The following is a 20,223-nucleotide window of genomic DNA, read 5'->3' on the forward strand; positions in this document are numbered from 1 at the left end:
TTTTTCTGGCCGGGGGCAAAAAAAAAAAAACTGCCCTCGGAAGCCCGGGGAAATAATTTTCAATTTATTCGCGGCAGATTAGACAGCGCTGTCACGCGAACCGACGTTTCCTCAAAACTGTAAGCCCCCGCCGTCTGCCCGGGTAATTTCCTCCGGAGAGATTGCATGCCTAAAGCGAGCAATCCGGGACGGTTAAGTTTTTTATCGCGTTAACGCGAATGATGTTGTCATTATCACGCTGCCCCCGACACATTTTCCCGCGGACGCGATTTCGAGGGGCTGGAAAACGTTACGTCCGTTCTGGAAACGTCTAAATCTCGGCCGTGACTCCGCCGGACCGCAAAAGGGCGTGCCAGTCACGCGACCGATCGTCGCTGCTAACAGACAAATTACTTTCGCCGTCTAGCCTGTAATTCGGTTATGAAACCTTATACTACGCCGTTTACGACGTTCAATTTCTTTTATAGGATAATGTCGTCCATCCCTTACGAGCGCGAGCACGCACGTATCCCTGCGAGAACAAACAGCTTATTCGAAAGGTAACCCCCTGCTTCTGGACAGGATAAGATCTACCAAATCCCACGACGCGATATCATGACGAATATAATAACCCCTCTATAAAAAACACGTGCCTCTATCGACCCTCTCGCTTCTGAAATATTCTGACCAAAATAATTAAAACGAAACGCGAATCGCCAAACAGGGAGGATCGCACAAATTTCCAAACAAAATCGGCTCGCGATTGACACCGAAATTGCATCGCCTTGTGGGGGAAAAATCAGCTCGACTGCGTGTACAATACCGTTGACACGTTCGTCGATTTTGTTTGGTAAATTCTAATTAAAATCAAACACTCCCAACAGCTTCGCGCTGCAGCGAACGGGCGAACGTTCGCGGCTTTATTCGCGTATGAATACGTCGCGACATTTGTCGTCACGAAAACTTGAATATTACGTTGACATTCCAATCACAGACGTCGCGTTATGCCGCGTCGATACATTTTTTCCATTTTCTATTCATTCCGCACCTTTCTATGTAAATAATTTCCTTTCCGAACGCCGGGAGCGGCCATGTTGCTTCGCGGAAAGGTCGGAATTACTCGTGCGGGCGCATATTTTTAGAGAAAATTGGGACTTTTGTCGTTTGGAATATTGGCGAGCAACTACGACCCGCGATAAACACCGATAATGAAATGCAAATTGAAAGGTAAATTTCGATAGACGCAAACTGTCGATCGGTAACTACCCTGGGTGTGATATTACATTGTAAATAGCTGTTACACACTGACCATTCTATGCTACAAGTTCGGAGGAAAATATCACAGTGGGCCGGTATAAATAAAAGCTTGAAAATTGTCCGGCACGCTGGATTTGGAAACTCTGTAGAAGTTCGACAGTCGATCGACTGAGAATGGTGTAAAGTATTACAACGATTTGCAACGTAAACGACGGAAAGTTTTGCGTGGTTGGAATGTAATTAAAGGGATACGTCGAGAGAGTATTGTGCCGAGTATTCGTGGGTGTTAATTTAGTCGAGAAGCGGTCGAGTGGCACTCCGATCGTTGGTAGACTCGCGCCTTTTAGCGTTTCGAGGAAACTCTAGCGCGAGAAAAGGTCGATAGCACTGTGCCCCTCTATACAGGTCGCGCTTCTACTCGCGATAATCGAGTGTCGTCGGTCGCGAGCCGTTTCATTGGATCAGGGCCAGTGTCCTGGAGGCCGCGCCGCGCAAATTGCGTCCGCCCGGCCACGCCAAATTGACCAAGAATCGAGGAGGGGGGAAAAACAGCGATTCGAGTAACGTGAAAAATCGCTCGTTTCCGGACCAACCGGCGCGCCATCGCCGATCGCCGTCATAGACGAAACCGATCGTCGTCCGAAATTTCGCATACGCGGTCAGCGAGCTCGTTTCCAGCCGTATTTTCACGCCGACACGATGACCGTATCGTTTCTCCTCGTTAACGCGACGCGATGATAATTATTCCACTCCGTGCCGGTAATTACTCGGATCGCGGGTCGGCCGAAAAATCTGCAACACAAATTTTTCACCCGCACACGCGCCCCCGCCGTCCCCCGCCCGCCGCGCCGATTCCATTCTCGTTTTAATGATTTTCTATAAATTTATCGGGAGCTCGGTTTAAATAACGATCGGGGGCCTCGAATCGTTTCCATGGCACATTTTCGATTCATTTTCCTCGGGGCGAAAGTGTTTCCGCCTCTGTTCGGAATACACGTTTACGATACCGGGGGGGATTGTCCGCTCGGAAGGGACGACATCGCTCATTCCGTGCTTGCGGAATCTTGTTCCGCTCTATTGGCTGCTCGGGGCCAGACACTATCCGTTTCGTACAGTGTTTGCTGTAATTCAAGCGTCGTTCGACTCGACCACCTTCTGTGCCTTTTGTTTTTCATGATAAAAGATGAGGGAAACTCTTTTTGTGCTATTATAGATTGTTGTATTGTAGTAAATACGAGGCATATTGATTGGGTATGCGCGCAATAGAGTACGACTCCGATACGAGTGCAAGTAGAAAAGTCAATTGTTGGTCAGACGCGTCGGGGCTAACTCGTGTTCGATCACTCGCGTATCCAACGAAGCATCTGACAAGGGAAGATCGGAGAGGCTGTGCGAGAAAGCGGTGTGTGCGAAACCGTGTGTGTTCCGGGGCGACCGGTAGCTAGGCAAACGTGGAAAATGTTAACCTGATTTATGGTCGTGGCTCTCCCGGAGCCTTTTCGGAATTTGCATTAGACCAGGAAGTAGACGAATGAACGTCCTGCTGTCTAGGGCAGGAAAAGGGGCGAGAAAAGGAGGAGACAGAAAGGGGGGGGCGAAAGGCGGGTGGAAGATGGAAAGGCAGAGGATACGGAGAGATTAATCCGAACTAACGGAATCAAGGACGACTCGATGGGAAGCTGCGTCCAGACGAAGGACTTCTGGGTGTCCTTCGGTCTCTGTCTCGACTGGATCCGTTTATCGCCGTGGATGCGCGCGGAATTAGATTCGTCCTCTTCAAACAGCTCGTCCGGTTCGTTTCACGGACTTTCCTGCTCGTCATACGTTCCCCCGAATCCTCGAGCATCCAGGAAAAATTCTTCGAACGATCGAGAGACGAGTCTACCGCGCTATCTCGAAAGATTTAATCGAGTTCCATCGACTGCGACGGTACTATCGCGTTTTACGATCGAGCCGAGACCCCGGCAGCCACCTGGACCAACGATGGAAATGAAACTTTTCCTTGCGGCGAATCAAGATCTCCGCTCGGAGGCGTCTCGTTGCTTCTCTCGGAAGGTTAACCTCGATAACGTATCGGAGTTTCGAACCGCCCCAGAGGCCGAGGGAACCTAGCGACCGACGGAAACAGAAGAAAAGATTATCGAACGGGACACGAGTCCTTAAACGTCGACACAATAGCCACAACCTTGTTGCAAAAATTTCATTAGAAATACCAAAGCCAGTTACGGATCATCGTCGATAATTTACGCTAATGGACCACCGGCGGAGAATAAAAAAAAGGTAGTTTGGAAGCAGGGAGAACGAGGGGATTCGAAAGTCTTCGGAGACGTCCGCGTGTTCGCCGGATGCGGACGAGGACCGAGGCGAGATCGGAATACGGATCGTCGAAGGGGCCAGTGGTTCCGGAAGAGAAGCCAGAGATAGCCAAGCGTGCAACAGAGGCGAACGGATCCCGCTGGAAGAGAGGAAGATCGTGGAGAGGAACGGAGGCGCCTGCGCCCTCGGCTATACCGAGTTTCTGCGTACGTTTCCACCAGTCGGGTCTTCAACTCCGGACCGCGAACACCCAGTGATCGGGGGCCGCGCGACTCCACCGCCACCGGTGGAAACACCCTCTGCACACCCGACGCGGTTCCGCGACCGGAAGCGACTCGGTTCGCGCGCGCCAAAGAAAACGGCCAAAGTTCGATCGAGCGTTCGAGAGAGCCTCCGCGACTCCGCCTCTCCTACTCCGAGTTCCCGAAACTTTTCTCGGTCGGTTGGGAACTTTTTGCCGCGCGCGTTTCACCCGCACCGGCGTTTTTTTACGAATCGCTCCCGACCGCCACGAGGGTACATCGGTGTTCGCGTCGACGGGGGAATTCGGGTAAAAACGTGGATCGATTCCCGCTGGTCATTCTGTCGAGGAGGATCAAAAGGCGCGACCCGTTAACGTCGTTAGCGCTAATTAATCATCGGCGGCCGGATAAATATCGTGTATCAGGCTCGTAACCGGGCGCGAACGCGCGCGCCGGCGTCTGCCGATAATTATGAACAGGATAACTCATTAGTCGCAGTCGACGTTAACGGCCTCGTCGCGGACGCTCGCCTCCGCCCTCTTCGTTCGATCGTCGATCGAGTTTACGCGCCCCGACGAAAGAACGCTGGGCCTCGCGTAATCGCCATCGAAAGTAATTAGATCTCCTGCCCCGACAGTTTCCTTCCTCCGAAAGTCGCCCCTTCAAGGAGCTCTCGATGCGTTTCGCTCCGACCTTCGCCGAGTTCACGCAAACCGACGATCGAGGGACGCGAAAGAGGACCTAATCGAGTGTCGAATCGATCGCGACAGATTTCCGGCCGGCTGGGAGAATATTGTTGCGCGACCATGAAGCATCAGCGGCGCGTGCAGAGGAGCGCGCGCCGGCCCGTGGCCGTTGAAACGGACTTTCCGCGGCGTTAATTAATCCTCCGCGGCGTCCCGATGTTCGACGACCGCCACGAAATAGAATCGCGAACGGTCCACGGCCAAGATAACGAGCCGGTGGTTTTGCGGTGGAAATAATTTCGAGGGAACCGAGACCCTCGACCGTGCCGTGCCTCGCTGTAATTAGCAAACAGTCGTCGAGTGTTTCCGCGCGGCCGGTTCGATTTCCTTCGGCGAGTCTCGTCGACGAAACGCCGATCAAAGGACCCAGGGGCAAATCGTGAACCCCCGTGAAAAGACACTGGTGCCGCTTTCAACGACCGACGAGAACCGCAAAGCGGTCACCGCGACGTCGTAAACCCGTGGATCAAAGGACCAAGATAATTCCGACTCGCTGGACGCGGAAACGTGCTGAGCAAAAAATGAACAAACGATCCGAGTAAACGTTTGGTAAGCGGGAATAAATGACCCTGTGGACGCGAGAAGTCCGTCAGTGGGCGAAGATGCGCGGAAACGAACGTCCCGGTAACGGAAGATCGAAGGGGACAATGGCTGGCGGTCTCTGAGCCTGGCCTCTGGTGCTCAGTTAATAGCGTACAGCTGACGGGAGGTTCTCGGGTGGTTCTGCCGCGATTATTTCGCGATCGTGGAGGCTGACAAGCATGACGGGAGACGAGTGACCGCGCGAACGGTACGAAACGTTGGCAAGCGCCAAAGCACCACGGATAGGAAAACGTAGAATCGCTGCCGGGATAAATATCCTGCGGGCGAGCCGGTCAGCCGACGGTGATGGCATGAGGACATTAGTAAGGAAGAGCTGCGGGTCCAGCGAGGAGGAGGATGAGGATGGTGGTGGGCGTGATGGTCCTTGGTCAGCTACTGACGAGGATTCTGCTCGCTGCCCATGCCGGCGATCGACTCGCGGCGGCTCGCAGAATACTCAGAGACGTGCCGCTAATAGATGGGTAAGTGCGACCAAACACACAACCTGGGATAGAATAATAATATTCGCTCATCCTCCGAGTCGTTCGAAAATTTCTGAGAACAATCCCTATCGAGTGCCCCAAAAGTTTCTTGCGGAAACAACGCCATTGCATTCGACGTCATTTCTAAACTCTTTCAAGTATCCTATCGTTTTGTCTTTACTCTCGAAGGAATCCGAGCAACGGAAAGTCGAGTCACGAGCGCGACGGTGGAATGTATTCGGTAGCAGCGTCTCGTAAAACAGGGAATTACAACGTAAAAACGGTAATTGATGACCAGTGTCGAGTAGCAACTTCTGCCCCAGAGGACATTAGACGCTAAACGATGCTTCGAGCATAGTTTTACGGGGGACATACACCGAAACGCGATACAGCCGACGGGCCAAACTTTGACCAGTGCTCGATAAAAAAGACGCAAGGAATAGCTTTGTTTCCGGTAATCGTTCGAAGCGTTCCATTTCGATAAAAGCTTTAATTTCGCGCATGCTCGAAACCGCGTATTGTTCATCGCGATAAATAAATAAGTATCAGTAAGTGTCGCGCACAATTTTCCAATTCTGCGAACGCGTGATTCACGCGGCAAATTAGTCTCGTGCGAATTTGTTAGGTTAACAAAGCAAATATTTGCAGGCGTGCGGCACGAAAACGGTAAATAATTTTATTCGGTGAAACCGATCGAACGAGAAATCCTGTGGTTATCAAAGCTAATAATTTGAAACAGATAACGTTTCGTTCGAGCGAACTCGGGAATTAGGCCGAGCATCCAACGTCTTACCTATAGGAAGTGCAATGATTTGGACAGTGAAACCGAGAGTTCGCGCGACAGGAAATGAGTAACGAGACTTGAAGGTTTAGGAGTTGACTCGAGAAACTATAGTTGCCTGACCTTTCTCTTCTAAACTTCGCCACGTTGTAGTCTCTGTTCCGGGGAGGCCCGAGCTTATCTATTTTCATTTCAAACCGGCGACACTTGGGGGACGTTGACCGGTACATCCCCGAGAGAGTATAATAGCGTAACTAAAATCTGCATCGTACACGGATTACCGGATCCGCGTAAACCTACACAGCCAAATCATTTGATCTATGAACCATCGTCTACGAGTGTCCGGGACTGATAACCCCGAAACGCAGGAATTCCTCGCTGACGATATGCAACCTGTTCCACTTAACGACGACGGAAACACCGAATCGAGCGAGAATTCGACCTCAATTGACTAAATATACTCCAGAGAACAAACGAGTCCTTTGATATTTTTGTGAACTATAAAAATACGAATGTAACAACGAGTTTGGATATTAAATTTTTGAACGTAAAAAGAATTCTTCGTCTGCTTAATGTGGCTTAACTCTTTTTGGATCGCTAAACGTTACGAGCTGTAAAAATGTCTGTGCGATAACGAACGCGGCGTGCATCCCGTCCGATGAAAGAACAAAATTGGCAATTGTTACACGCGAAGCTTCCGTCCGGTCGATTAGTATGAATTGTGAAAGAGGAAGCAAAATCGAACGGGGGAGATACAGAGGCAGGAGTTTCCCGTCCGCGGACGGTAATGTTCCCATTGGCTGTTTCTCCCGGTCCGCGAATTCTTGGCGCGCTCTTCGTAAAATTGTTGAAATTTTAACGAATAACTGAAAACTCCGACGCGATCGTTAACTGGAGTGCCGTTGAAACACGAGAACCGCAAGGCACGAATTTATAGCCAACGAGAACAATGTCGTCGTAACGACGCGCGTGGACGACATTCTATGGCCGAGCGTGCCTCTAATTACACTGGAATTAAACTTGAAAGGAATGTCCTCTCCGTGTCCGATTCGCGATAAAGCGTCGAATGATACCGGGGTACGGTCGCTTTTTCTGCCCTCGGAAACGAGCCAGCTTTCAATCCTCGCGCGACCGTATCGATCTTGTAGCGTTTATCAACGCAGCGACATCAAATTTCTCGCCGGGCGAATAACCCGAAAAACGAATCCTCGAAAATTGTTTTCGACGCGATACGTTCTCCCGCTATTTTCCTTCCTTGTCGCCCCGTCCTCAAACGCAAACTGTCTGTGATCGCGAAACCGTGAAACACTTGGCTTGGTACGGTTGTACCTCGAACGCGAACCGGGGGAAATTAATTGTTTCTCGTGTAAACTCGTTCCTGTTGACATTCGGAAACCGGGGGGAAAAAAACGTGTCTTTCGATTCGATTCGACGCGTATGTATCGTACGTTTCGTCGAAATTGTTACGAGTTGGGAGCGATGGACTGTGAGAAGTATAAACATTGGTGCACGAGTAAAAACTTTTCTTTTAATTACGACCCTTCCCACCCTTAAAGTCGTTTATATTTTAGGTGCATAAATGTCAAACGTTCTTTGCATATCTTACTTGCATAAACATCTGCGGTGTGGCTGTGACCAAGGTAAAGTTCCCCGCAGTAATGCGAAGTAGCATGCGAAGAGCGTAGGTGAGCGGAAAATATTGCGTAATGGCGTGTGCATGATTGGTCGGAACTCGTAATGGTGTACGCGGTAAATTCGAATTTGTAGTATGCAGTAAGTACATCAAGAGTAAATGGCTTCTTTAGTGCTTCCTATCTAAATGTGCGAACCACGCGTGCGACTGTGGTCGCCGGTACATGAAACCCAATACCAGACCCGAGCAAAATGTAATCTGGCTACGTCCGCTGCGATAAAATTACACGCGTTCACATCGTAACTACACGATAATTAAATAGCTGTTGCGCGCTTTAAAGATTTACAATTATAATTCCACCGTGATTGGACGGTAATTAGCCCGTAACTACGCGTAACGGTAAACACAATGAAACTATATCCTGCCCACCTGTGCCTCGTAGTAAATCAAATTACAGATACTGTTATTTATTTTAAAATGTAGAAGTATCGAAAAAGGACTTTGAAAGTAATTAACGGTTCGCGAGTGATGTCTCGGGGACGATCGAAGCCACCCGGCGGGATTGTTTCTTTATCCTCGGAGCGAAAGAAAACGAAGGGTGTGATCCAATTGGACGAAACTCGAGAGTCGTGCATTCTCTCGCTGATAATGAGAAAGTTTCGCGAACTGCAGAAAGAAAAGACGTTAATGGAGGAGAGAGAATTAAACAGAGTTTGAAAAAAAATGCAAAGAAAGTATTGAAACGAAAGAGCCGAGAGGAACGGGCGGAGAGCGTGGAAGAAACAGAAGGAAGATAGAATTTAGCTCGAGGATGGCTCGCGGCTATTTGGTCCTCCAGTTTCTCGGGTTACTAGAGGGTGGATACGAATTTCCGGTTCTCCCGTCTGGAACAAGCCCCTGTGTCTCTTCTGGCTACTTTCGCTCGTCCATGTTTCACGCGAACCGTGGCGCGAGTGGGTGAATTCCGGTCGAATAACCTGTCGGATCGAAAGGCAACACAATGGTCTCGGTCTTTCGGGCGAACGTGTGTTTCCAAAAGATCGGCAATAGTTTTCTTTCGATCGGTTTTTGCATCGAGAATGTATTTGCGACCGCGAAACGAAAGATTATAACTCGATTTGAAAATTCCATCGAGCGGAGTTTTGCATTTAAATGGAGCACCGTTAACGGAACGTTGCGGCGGGCTTTTCTTTTCGATGATCGCGGCCCAGTTGCGACCGTCTATTTCCGGCCACGTTTCAAGATTAAGCTACCGACCCCGTACCGTACAGACGAGAATGACCCTTTTGTTGTTGCAAATTACTGTCTTCTGCCTGGTTACCCCGACCGCGAACGGAACCTTTCACCTTTGGGTCGCGATAGAAATTCCAGAAGTCCTCCAAGGTATCGGGGATAAAAGGCACCGTTAGGAGATAGGAACACGAGCGATTTTGCCCGATTGTTGACGAGTCGAAGCCGATTCGTTACCGATAACGACTGAAAGCCTCGTCGAGCCTATTGTGCGCCGTATAATAGTTTGCATTTTCCCCTCCAATCAGTGGGACAGAGAGAGAGGGAGGGAGAGAGAGATGATCGAGGTTTGAAGAGCTTACGTAACAATTGCTCTATGAGAACCGTAACGGTGTCCGTAAAACCGTAAAAATGGATGCGACCGTCCGACGGAATTTCGAGACCGGCCAATCCGCGCGCATTGTCATCGAACTCAGTTTCGCGGGGTACACACGCGCAAAAACAAAAAGCGGCTAGATGCGTTCCGTTTCTACGCAAAAAAGTGTACGAAAGGATAGAAAATATTTGTCCATTCACGCGTTGTTATAACAGCCGGGAATAATATTAAAAATTTTTAGACGCGGTTAAATAAACTCGAAACTTTTACGAAATATATTAATTTCGCGAAAGAATCGACTGGAGGCTGATAACCGGTCGCGCGATGATTTTCTAATTACTCCGTTCAACCGGCGTGCAGAGATATTTAATTATTCGAAACGCGAGAGTAACCCGAGAACGGTAAGCAGGCAGAAAGGAATTAGAGTACAAAGCAGCTTTTTCCCCCCGTGGGGATTTCGTTCGAACCCTTTTCGGAAAAAAAAGCACGCGATAAAGAAACACGACTCGACTGCGTTTCGCGCCATTCTGCTTGACCGAAAGCCTCGCGAGGTTTCCGGCCAAAGACGGGGGTCTCCGGTGACTTTGCGGAAGCTTCTGGTTCTTTGTGCTTGGCGGTTTTCGCGGCGACGAAACCTTTTTTTCGACGACAACCCCTGGATCTCTACATTTGTCAAAATTCTCGTCCCTTTATCGGTGGAAAATATCATTTCTATAAACCTCATTTGGTCAATTTTCGAATTTATACCCTGTCTATACCCATAATTAACGCAGTTCTATTTGAATATTCAATCTAATGAGTTCTTTGGTAATTTACTTCTGCTAAGTTTGAAGAGTAAAGTGTTTAATAAAAATCGTAAACAACTATTTTATCCAGATCTCCAGGGAAGAGAGCTTCACGGCCGGGCCATATCCATATGTAAAATTGCCAAACTTCATGACCCACATTTCCCTATACCACCGAAGAGATTTCAATCAAATTTGGACGAGTACTCCACTAGTAGTGCTAAATAAATTGAAAAACACGGTGGTTTTTAAAAACCCTTTGGAAAAAAATTTGCACGGTGCTTGATAAATCGTTCGAAAAATCACGATCGATCGTCCACTTTCTCCAAATTTATTTGTTTAGACTCTGAGAAGATGGATAAACGTGTGTTTACATGATTAACGAAGAATTATCTTGTTTTAAGGATGGTCGAGGGGCAATTTTTGGACGCACGCTCGAGCCGGTTAAGGCTTTCTCTTCGACATTACCATTCTTCTCGGGGGCTTATAACACGGACGAGTTCAAAGTTCTTGCACGGTCGTATCCGCTCAACGGCGCGTAAATATATAAGAACGCGACGACGTACACACGCGGAACAGCGCGCAAGTAGCGTCCACGATGATGCTTACGGCTTAAAAGCAGAAAAGAAGATTTAGGCCGACACCGAGTTGGCCGAGTTGAGCGCGGAGCCGAGGAAAGTGGATAGAGGAAACACCTACCCTCTTCGCGCAGTCATCGACGCCGCCGCGAAAATGCCCTCCCTTCGACAATCTGATTTACCCTCCTTGAAAGCCAATAAAACGACGGGGGCCATCTTGTTCCCGTTTGCATCGAATCGCTCTGCGATTGCTTAAACGCTCGGCTAACGAAACTTCACGTCGACTCTAGAGACTGACTTCCTCTGAAATTTTTGGATTTCCGATATCACATTTTCCAAAGTCACTGACGTCGTTAAGCGCCGGATCACTGTACATCGAACCTCGAGAACTTGTTATCCGAGCCAAGATGTCTACGATAAGTCGGAACAGATCGAAGCTCGGGGGAGAGAGGATGCTCCAGATAACTAGGATAGCTCAATTAGCGGTCGCGATTCGATCGAGAGAGCGGAGGAACCGGATGCTAATCGCGTTTAAACAAACCTGTAAGTCGATTGCTCTACTCCCAGCGGTAGGGGCGGCCTCGATCGCAAAAAATCGAGGGTAGAGAGGCAGGGAAAAAAAGAATATACGAAACTCGATGCTCCGTTTAGGCGTGGGTGGAAGGCGTACGGGCGCTTTGATATTCTCGACTGCATTCGATAGGGATCGTAACCGTATTCGGAAAGAATGCGGTCTACGAGGCAATGATAACGATCGCAATAGCCGTAGAGAAAGATTATCGAAGCCGCGGCACGTGAAACTGCTCGACGTACGATTATTGCCGGCGCGCCATAGGATGAAGTACTTTTACCGATTTCCGGGAGCTTCGCTAAAAGTGGCACCGTAAAATCGAAGGTTTCTTTCTCCCTTTGCTACCTTCGATGGGGGGGGCGAGGGAGGAATGAAGAGAGAAACATACACGCGCGTTATTACTACTTTTATTTGCCATGCATCCTAACGAGACTATACAAAGTCTCTGTCGCTGTCCCTTTCTCTCTCTCTGAAATATCCTCAAAGATCAGAGAGATCGCGGATATACTCGTAATTGCGCGCGAGCTTTTTCCCCGGAACGGAAAATTATTCTTCGAAACCGGTCGTCCTACTTTAAGAGCCGATACTCATACGTGACCCGCACGCGTAACCTCTCCTCTTTCTCTCCCGCCGTTCGAAACGTTTGAAGCTCGATTTACTTCGGGGGTACTTTCAATCTACTCCGAATCATTCGTGTGTCGATTCGAAACGATTTTCTCCCCGGCTCCCCGGCCGCCTCGTCGTTCCAGTTTCCGTCGTGAAAGATATTAGGAAACAGCCGAGGAGCTCTCCTCCCTTTGATTCTTCGCTCTGTCGACGAAAGGGAAGGAAAAGAAAAAAAAAAGAAAAAATTAAAATGGACCTCGCGAATGGGAAAACACCCTTCGAGAACTCCGACGGGAAAGAAGCACCCGGGCTGGGAAGCTAGAGACACTGTTTCCGATTGTTTTTGCAAAGGGAGAAAGCCTGCCAAGTCCATCGTCGAAGCTATTCCGATCTACCCTCCCTTTCGACGGTGTCTTCTTCGATTCGAAACAATGGCTTCTTCGTCGAGACGTTCCCGTTTCTCCCTGCTACACCGCAAGGGGGAACTACGTAACCGTTAATACCCTTAATATCCTGATTGATTCATCGCACGAGGGGAAAAACGGATCGTCCGTATTACTTAGGAGGAACCGGATAAATTTGCGATCGGGTAATTCGATGACTGATGTCTCGATCCGTGGTACGCGCGAGTTGCAAAGTAAATACGATGGATCATCGAAGTAGATACATCTTTCGATGTCTTTCAACCCCCTTTCGAGCGAAAGGTGTCGAAAAGAGGTGGGAAATTTCTGGGAGCACGTTCGCGACACGTGTCGCAAAGTTAGCCTATTTCTCGAGATGACGGTTGTTTCGTATCGACGCGGAAGCTCGATTCGCTTAATTTCGTTCGGTCGGTTCGGCGGTGGCGTCTGTCGGGTGGCTGGGTTCCGGTTAAAGGTCGTACAAGCGTAAGTCGTTCCACGCGATAAGGTGAAATATAAACGTGTACCTCTGGCCCGCCGTTAATTCGACCTGTCTAATAAAGTCCGGACCAAGTTTAAACTTTAATACGCGACCACCGTCTTTCTTTTTAAACCGGCCCGGCGGAATCGTCGCGGCAAGTTTAAGATGTAATTTCTCACGGCGAACTGTCCGTGCGTTAAAGAGCACGTCGTCCACGGTATTATTAAAAACGACGAATTAAAAAATCCCGCGTATCGGCATTATCTTTCGCGACACCGGGTCCAAGACGGCCAAGTTCCGCGCCCGGTCGCCTATTCGCGGTCGCGGCTAACAAAAGTTCGCCCTGCCGCCGCCGCGGCTTTTGTCAAGTCTTTTCGCCGTCGTTATAATTAATTTTATTAACGAGCACTGAAACCATCAGGGTCCGCGGAATCCGGCGGACGTTCGTTAACGGACTCGCGAGGCGGACGAATGAAAAAGAAGAGCCGCGATAACGATCCAAGTTCCCTCCAAGTCTGAGCTTTAAGCTCGGCCATTGTACGAGCCGCGGCGTAACAGGAGACAGGACGAAGGGGGTGGGCGAATTATTAGCACCGTCCAGTGAATGCATTTGTAAGGAAAACGGGGATTCTGAAGAATCGGTCACCGTGAGATCATGTTACGGCTGCTGGGGGCTTCGTTATCGAGGATCTACGCGCGTCCGCGAAACTTCAGCGATACGATATTATCTTTCCGGCGACAGACTCGCGAAATGAATACCCGTTACCGACGAAATTTCCGCTCCGTCTATTTTTAATGAATAATGCAGACCCCGCGTTCGCGATCACCCACGATCGTCGACGTTCTTGTTACGTCGCGTACCTCCGGCAAATATATTTATTTCGAAGGGTCGTTCTTTTGGTTCGAGCAAAACGATATTAGCCAGCCCTCTAATATCGCAATATACGTTGATTTCAAAATATAAATTGTAGTTCGGTCGAGCCATGACATTTTTATTTTTCTACCAAATGGTTTCTCCCGTGAATAAATGAATAATAATAATAAATCAGGAGAATAAATCAGCCTTGCATCGTGAACGACCACGTATTTCGAGAATCGGTTAGCGAAGTCACCGATGGCGAACAGGGACTGGAAGTTAACTTTTCGGTGTAACCGAGTCGACAATACGTGCGCGAAGAGCCGGGCCGAATTGTGTCTGCGACACGTTCGCGCACACGCGTAAATGCAACCCGCAGCAGACACCAACTTCCGGCGGAGTTAATGTAGCTGCAACGCGTAACTCGATTCCGCGGAGTTAGTCGAAGGCGTCGATGCTGTCTTCCCGAGTCCACCTCCTGGGACGCGGAGTCGGAAATCGGATCATGGATCCTGGATCCCGAAACGTGACTTAAAACTCGAGCGAGCATGCTCGACGAACGCGTGCCACGACACGTCTCTGCAATTGGGAAAACACGACGCCAAAGGAGTAGACGGGCGTCGGGAAATTTCTTCGACGTCGCCCGAAATTCGGAAAAAATTGCCCCGGCGCCGGGGGGTCGACGATAAAAATTTATGGACCGGAAACACGTACGACGCGACCGAGTAAAATTCCCACGAAGAACATTTTTAAATACCGTTTCAGAGAATTTATTTCTAACGCTAGAATCGGCCGTGGACGAACGAGAAGGAGCGATAGTTTGTCCCGAAGACGTGGCCTAATGGAAGACGATAATTTGTCCTCGATTATTCATAGCGTGCGACGTGGCGAGCATTAACGTCGCGCGTAATTCGTTTAGCGTGCACCGCCAGGTGAGATAACCCTTATAATGTAACGCAGATGTAACGGTAATGTCTGCGGTACACCGTTGTGCCTGTGCTCGGGCGAACTTTAATAACTTCATTGAGTCACTGCACGCAGATAATTGCGCGCGCAAAATAAATTGTCGCGCCGCGACGGCGCGTATTAACCCTTGGAAACACGGGGGCGCCGCGAAACCGCCTCTCCAGGACGGCGAGCTAACTTTAAAGAGGCAGTAACAAAGTTTACCGGATACTCGCCGGATTTTACGCTGGATTAGATTTTACGATTCCGCGGTGCGCTCCCGAGACCGCCGAAACAGTCTGGGGGCTGCGGTTAATCGCCGAACAAATTAAAACATAAAAGAAAACTTGCCGCTAATGGGTGGGCCCCGACAGCGTTCCCCCCGCCAAGGGAAAACACCGGCTGTTTGCGAGTCGAGAAACGTAGGTAACCGGCGAGATTCGTTAAAAATAATTCGGTCTAATTATCGGTGGAAATTAATTTGAACGGTATGCTCGGGACGACATAAATGTCGCTGATCGGTCGTAAATTATTTTCAATGGACAATGTACGCCGGGAAGCAGGTGGTTAAATTCTGGAAACGATCGGAGCTGTTAAAGCCCTCGTCCGTTTCGGGTGGGCGATAGGCCTGAAACGCGCCGCTAAAACCGGAAGTCGGTATTTGCATACGGACTGACGTCACCGCTGCCAGCAAACGGAATATTCACCATTCATATGCATATCGGGGCCAGCCACCTTATCGCGCTTTGCCAATTAACCCTCTCCAGTCAAAACGTATCCTCCCTCCCCTCCTCTGCTCGCTCTGCGGCGTGTACCACCCACGTCGGTGGCTTCGCCCCGGCAAACGACGAAAATTCACCGTCACTTTCCCGGAAATCAACGTCAAAGATACGCCTCTTAGGCACACGGCGCATCCGTTGAATATGCAAGAAGGTCTAATGCGAAAGTGGCTCAAAAGTGCGGGGAAATTCCGACAAACCCTGCGATCGCTGGACGAAAATCCAAACAAGCGTAAAAAACGTTAGAACGAAGATCAGGGTGTTTTGGGCAAAAAATAATATAGGAATTTTCCAGTAGGAAACTAATTCCGCTGCTGAACGATCATTTAAATAGCCGATCGCGGTGTGCAATTTTCGAGGACGAAGACCGAAAAGATTCGTCGGTGGTCAGAATTTCACGCTCTTTATACGGCGTGGCGTAATTAGGACAATCGCGCGGAGGCCGCTTCGATGGCGGACGATAAAACGGAGAAACGGCAGCAGGTGGAGCATTTCTCCGTGGATCCATGAAATTCGTCGCGGTAAAAAAGGGAGGGTTCGCTCGCGTATGACCAATAAGCGGCAGAATTTTTACGACACCCAGTTATCGATGAGTGCAAACACAAGTCTGGCCGTCGGCCAACCTCCGCGAACACTTCCGTGCATCGTCGGATGTCGGATACCGACGGTTAACAGTCATTTTCAACGATAATTCTTGCAGAAATAACTGGGTCTGCCCTCCTCCCGCGGTTACGAACCGATTTTTTACAATTTCATATTCTATGTAAGTCTTTAACACACTCTACCTGAGTGTACCAAAGAGATTAAGGAGTTTACGCTTGGTTTACGAGACGAAGCGATTTCTGATACGCGTAAGGCGTCGCGACCCCGTATGCTTAATTTCCCTAACGACGATTTAAGTCGTTCCTCGAGAGCCCCGTTAAAGTCCCCCTATTTGCCTCGCGCGTCTAATGATCCGCTGTTCAAACAGCCGCATCAAGCTGCTTAATTCGAATGACTTTGCCGCTATTTGATCGCGTATCCGAAACTAAACCGTGCAGCCAAGAGCCTCGTGCGACAAGCATACTCGAAATCGTCCAATTCAATTCGAAATGCACGTGCACGCGTATCAAACATTCCGGCTTATTGGTCCTCCTAATTATTATTTGTCCGTGTCGCGTCCATTAATTGGACCGTTAATAGTATCCTATATAATAGCCCGGATCCGATGATCGTAATCAAACGACCGGACGAAGCTCGTAGTCGGATCTTCGAGGATTCAAATTACATTCCATTCCGAGCAACGCGTGGCAAAGAGTCCTCGTTACTCGAAGGAATTCGGCCTGAAAATCCAATCACGTTTCGATACGGTCCGCGTGGGACAGAGCTGTTAGAAACAAACCGGTAAACAGGTAAACTAGGCATCGAAAATATTCTACGCGATCGATGCTGCGAACTGGATCGTTCGGAATGGAATTTAAATATCTTTAAACGTGATCTTGCGTTTCTTTTGTTAATCGAGAAAAATTATTCCTGAACATTTTATTGTTCGCGTAACATCCGCAGGAATTGCTCAACGTCCAGGTCATTAAGATCGTTCGGCTGATTTGTCGAGTACTCTCTTATTATCAGTTAGAAGTAAGGAACCGTTAAGAAAACGTATCCTGGTCCTTCGAAATTTTTAGTTAAATCGGTCGACTCGACGTCACCGTTATTATCGTTATTACCGTCGTCGTCGTTAAGGGTTATCGTAGTCGTCCACAGTGCCGATCGAAGGATTCCATATTCCGTTTTTAGAACAAGTGGAAAAAGCATCGTTGGAGTCGACGTACCGGAAAGATAATTTACGCGCAAGTTTGGCGACCTTAATCGCCGGGAATATTTAGAGAGCGAGTTTCGATCGTTGTAAAGTTCCCGAATTATCGCTCGACAAGTAGCAACGCAGGAGATGGGAATACGGCTGCTCGTTTGGTTACCTAATTCCGTTCGAAGTTGAATTCGACCCTCGCACCACGTTCAAAGTGCATTCAGCCACCATGCGGTGCGGTTCGTGGCAAACGGTCGGGAGATCCATCTCTGATTCAGGTCAGATTTGTTGGAGTAACAATATGCGAACGCGCACCCTACCACGCGCCCAGTTCTATTCACTCGTTCCGTCATGCATCAAAATACCTTTGTGTCGTCGCGTTTCTACGGGCCCCGTGAATTTGCCCCGTCGAATTGCCGCGAAATTTTCGTTATCGAACTCGATAATTGCTAACGGTTATCGGACAAAAACTCCACTTGCCCAGAAACACTACATGTATAGAAAGTTGTGTTTTGATGTTTATTCGTAAGATATCCTTCTCTTTTATGCCATGGAAGTGCTGAAACTACTTTGGGTATGTAGCGTCAAAGTAAATGTGAAAATAAACATAGAAGACAGCATAAATTATAGTAGGTAGTGTAGTCATAGGATAGAGGATTAAATGCCCTTTAAAATGAGCGTTTGTACGAGTCGATAGCTTTATTAGTTCCGGAGATATAGCGATTTTAATTTCAAGTCGATGCGGTGGCTAGTTTCGGAGATACGAGGGTCCGAGCGTTTATTTACGTTTCATTGATGCGAGATGAATGACCGCGCGCGCGTAAGTAGTAGCGCGTAGTAAATTCTTGGAAATACTACGCGGAAGTAGGTCACGACAGTCACGTTCGTAGGGTAGGTCAGCACGACGCACGAGCGAGCGAGAGGTCCGACGCGCTAGACGAAGACAGCGATAGTCGAATTAAGAAAAATTACCTTTTACATAAATTACGATATCTCGAAAACGAAAAGTCGGATCGACAAAAACCAAAAGCCATTTTAAAGAGGAAGGTTTGCCGCCGCTAACAATACCTCGATAATTAATAAAACACTAGCAGTTTCGGAACTGCACGCGTCCAAAGTTTTAGTATTTTTAATACGCATTTATAGACGTTTCTAAGGCGGCAAGAGCGTGGGTAGTGGAATTTAAAAAATACCTCTTCACATAAATTACGATATTTCGAAAACGGAAAGTCGGATCGACAAAAACCAAAAACCATTTGAAAGAGAAAGGTTCACCGCATCTAACAATACCTCAATAATGGAGAAAACACTAGTAGCTTCGGAACTGCACGCTTCTAAAGTTTAACTATTTTAATACGCGAGTTAAAATTATTTCTCGCGTAGTTTAAAGCTTTCACGAGAATGAAAACTGAAATTTTGAAGGAAACCAAAATTATTATAAGGTGTAAAGAAGCCCACCGACCTGGATTACATTTCCTCGCGTAAGGAGATATGCACATACGGGCAGGTTAGGCGAACACATAAACGACGTTGCGGCATCGTAAAGCAAGTGCACTGTACATTGAAAGTAATTGGTTAAAGGAGTGTGAAAATAGTAAAGCGTGGTAGGGAGATGATAACAAAAAGAAAATAAGGAAAGCAGAAGACTTATCGTTCATCGTAAAGCTGGAAGTAAGAAGAAGTTTACTTGTACATAGAGAGTTTCGACTCGTAAAAATAACAATAAGTTTCGAGGTTTCTAGCGTCCAAGGAGTGAAACTGAAGTTGTACTTATCCATTTTTAGACTTGTGCTTAATATTAATCCTTTAGAAAATATATATTGCACGATTCTTGCGATACAAACGATAGCGAGCTTCCCACTTTCCTATTTTCTATTTCGATATCACCTTCTTTTCATGCTTTACTACTTTCACGCTCCTTTAAACAATTCCCTTAAATTTTCAGAACATTTGTTTTACTAGCGGAACCTTCCATGTTCGTTCAACCTGTATACACATACATATCCTCCCAGGAGGAAATATAATCCAGCTCGGTGAGCTTCCCTTCGCATCAAATATTTTCTTCCCGCTGGAAATTTTCTTTTAAAGCCCCGCTGAAACTTGTTTTCCCTCATTGTAATTAACCATCAACCACGAGAGCTCGTCGTCTCGAAAACAAATCCTCTTAGACTAGAATGGCATGGATGCTCTATTCTATATCGCGAAGTTTCTCGCGGTGGGGCAATTACGTATCTACCAAAAACACACGAAGTGCATTAAAGCTTCGATTAGGGGGAAAGTAGCGAGTCGCCACGCGTCTACGAGCCTCGGAAAATCGTTTTCTCGTCGCGAACTATGCGCGCAGTCTTCGCTCGGCACTCCGGGCGAAATTCCGAGTGCACGTGAACGAGGCACACAACGAAACGTTTAAAGTTCCCGCGTTCCTGCGACGCGGAGACGGAACTTTTGCGCGTCCGTAGACGCAGTTGCGAGTTCTCCCAAGTAATTGCGTGGAGCGTGTAATCGCGACGCTATCAGGAAATGCAACTTCGCGCCGTCGCGTCCCGCTCAATTAGCGCTTTGCCGACGAAGACCCAGCCAGGACCTTACTCCTGTTATCCTCGCGTCGTCCTTCCAGCGCGCAATTATTCAAATTGTTTCAGCCTGTATTACGCGCCGCTTGCGACCTACCTCGACGAGTTAATTCGCGCGTCAACCCTTAGGTTACGCCAAGACGCGTGCACGAAATCATCCGACGATAAAATCAGGAATAAACGAATATATTTACTGGAACGAAACGAATGGCTGCTCTCCGTTCGAATGGATCCACAG

The 20,223-nt window shown here is 48.3% G+C and overlaps 1 protein-coding gene across 1 annotated transcript in view; it reads left to right on the top strand.

The window, feature by feature from the left end:
* Window positions 1-5,485: 5,485 nt before the first annotated feature.
* The window catches only part of LOC122397922 (dipeptidase 1), a 56,864-nt gene continuing 42,126 nt past the window's right edge, over window positions 5,486-20,223 (top strand). Inside the window, exon 1 of the mRNA XM_043397420.1 lies at window positions 5,486-5,604. Coding sequence (XP_043253355.1) covers window positions 5,486-5,604 — 119 coding nt within the window. The remainder of the gene's footprint in view (window positions 5,605-20,223) is intronic.

This window comes from Colletes gigas, unplaced genomic scaffold (assembly GCF_013123115.1).
Source record: "Colletes gigas isolate AHSC1104 unplaced genomic scaffold, ASM1312311v1 Colletes_gigas_Sc00010, whole genome shotgun sequence".
In the NCBI taxonomy this organism is placed as follows: Eukaryota; Metazoa; Arthropoda; class Insecta; order Hymenoptera; family Colletidae; genus Colletes; species Colletes gigas.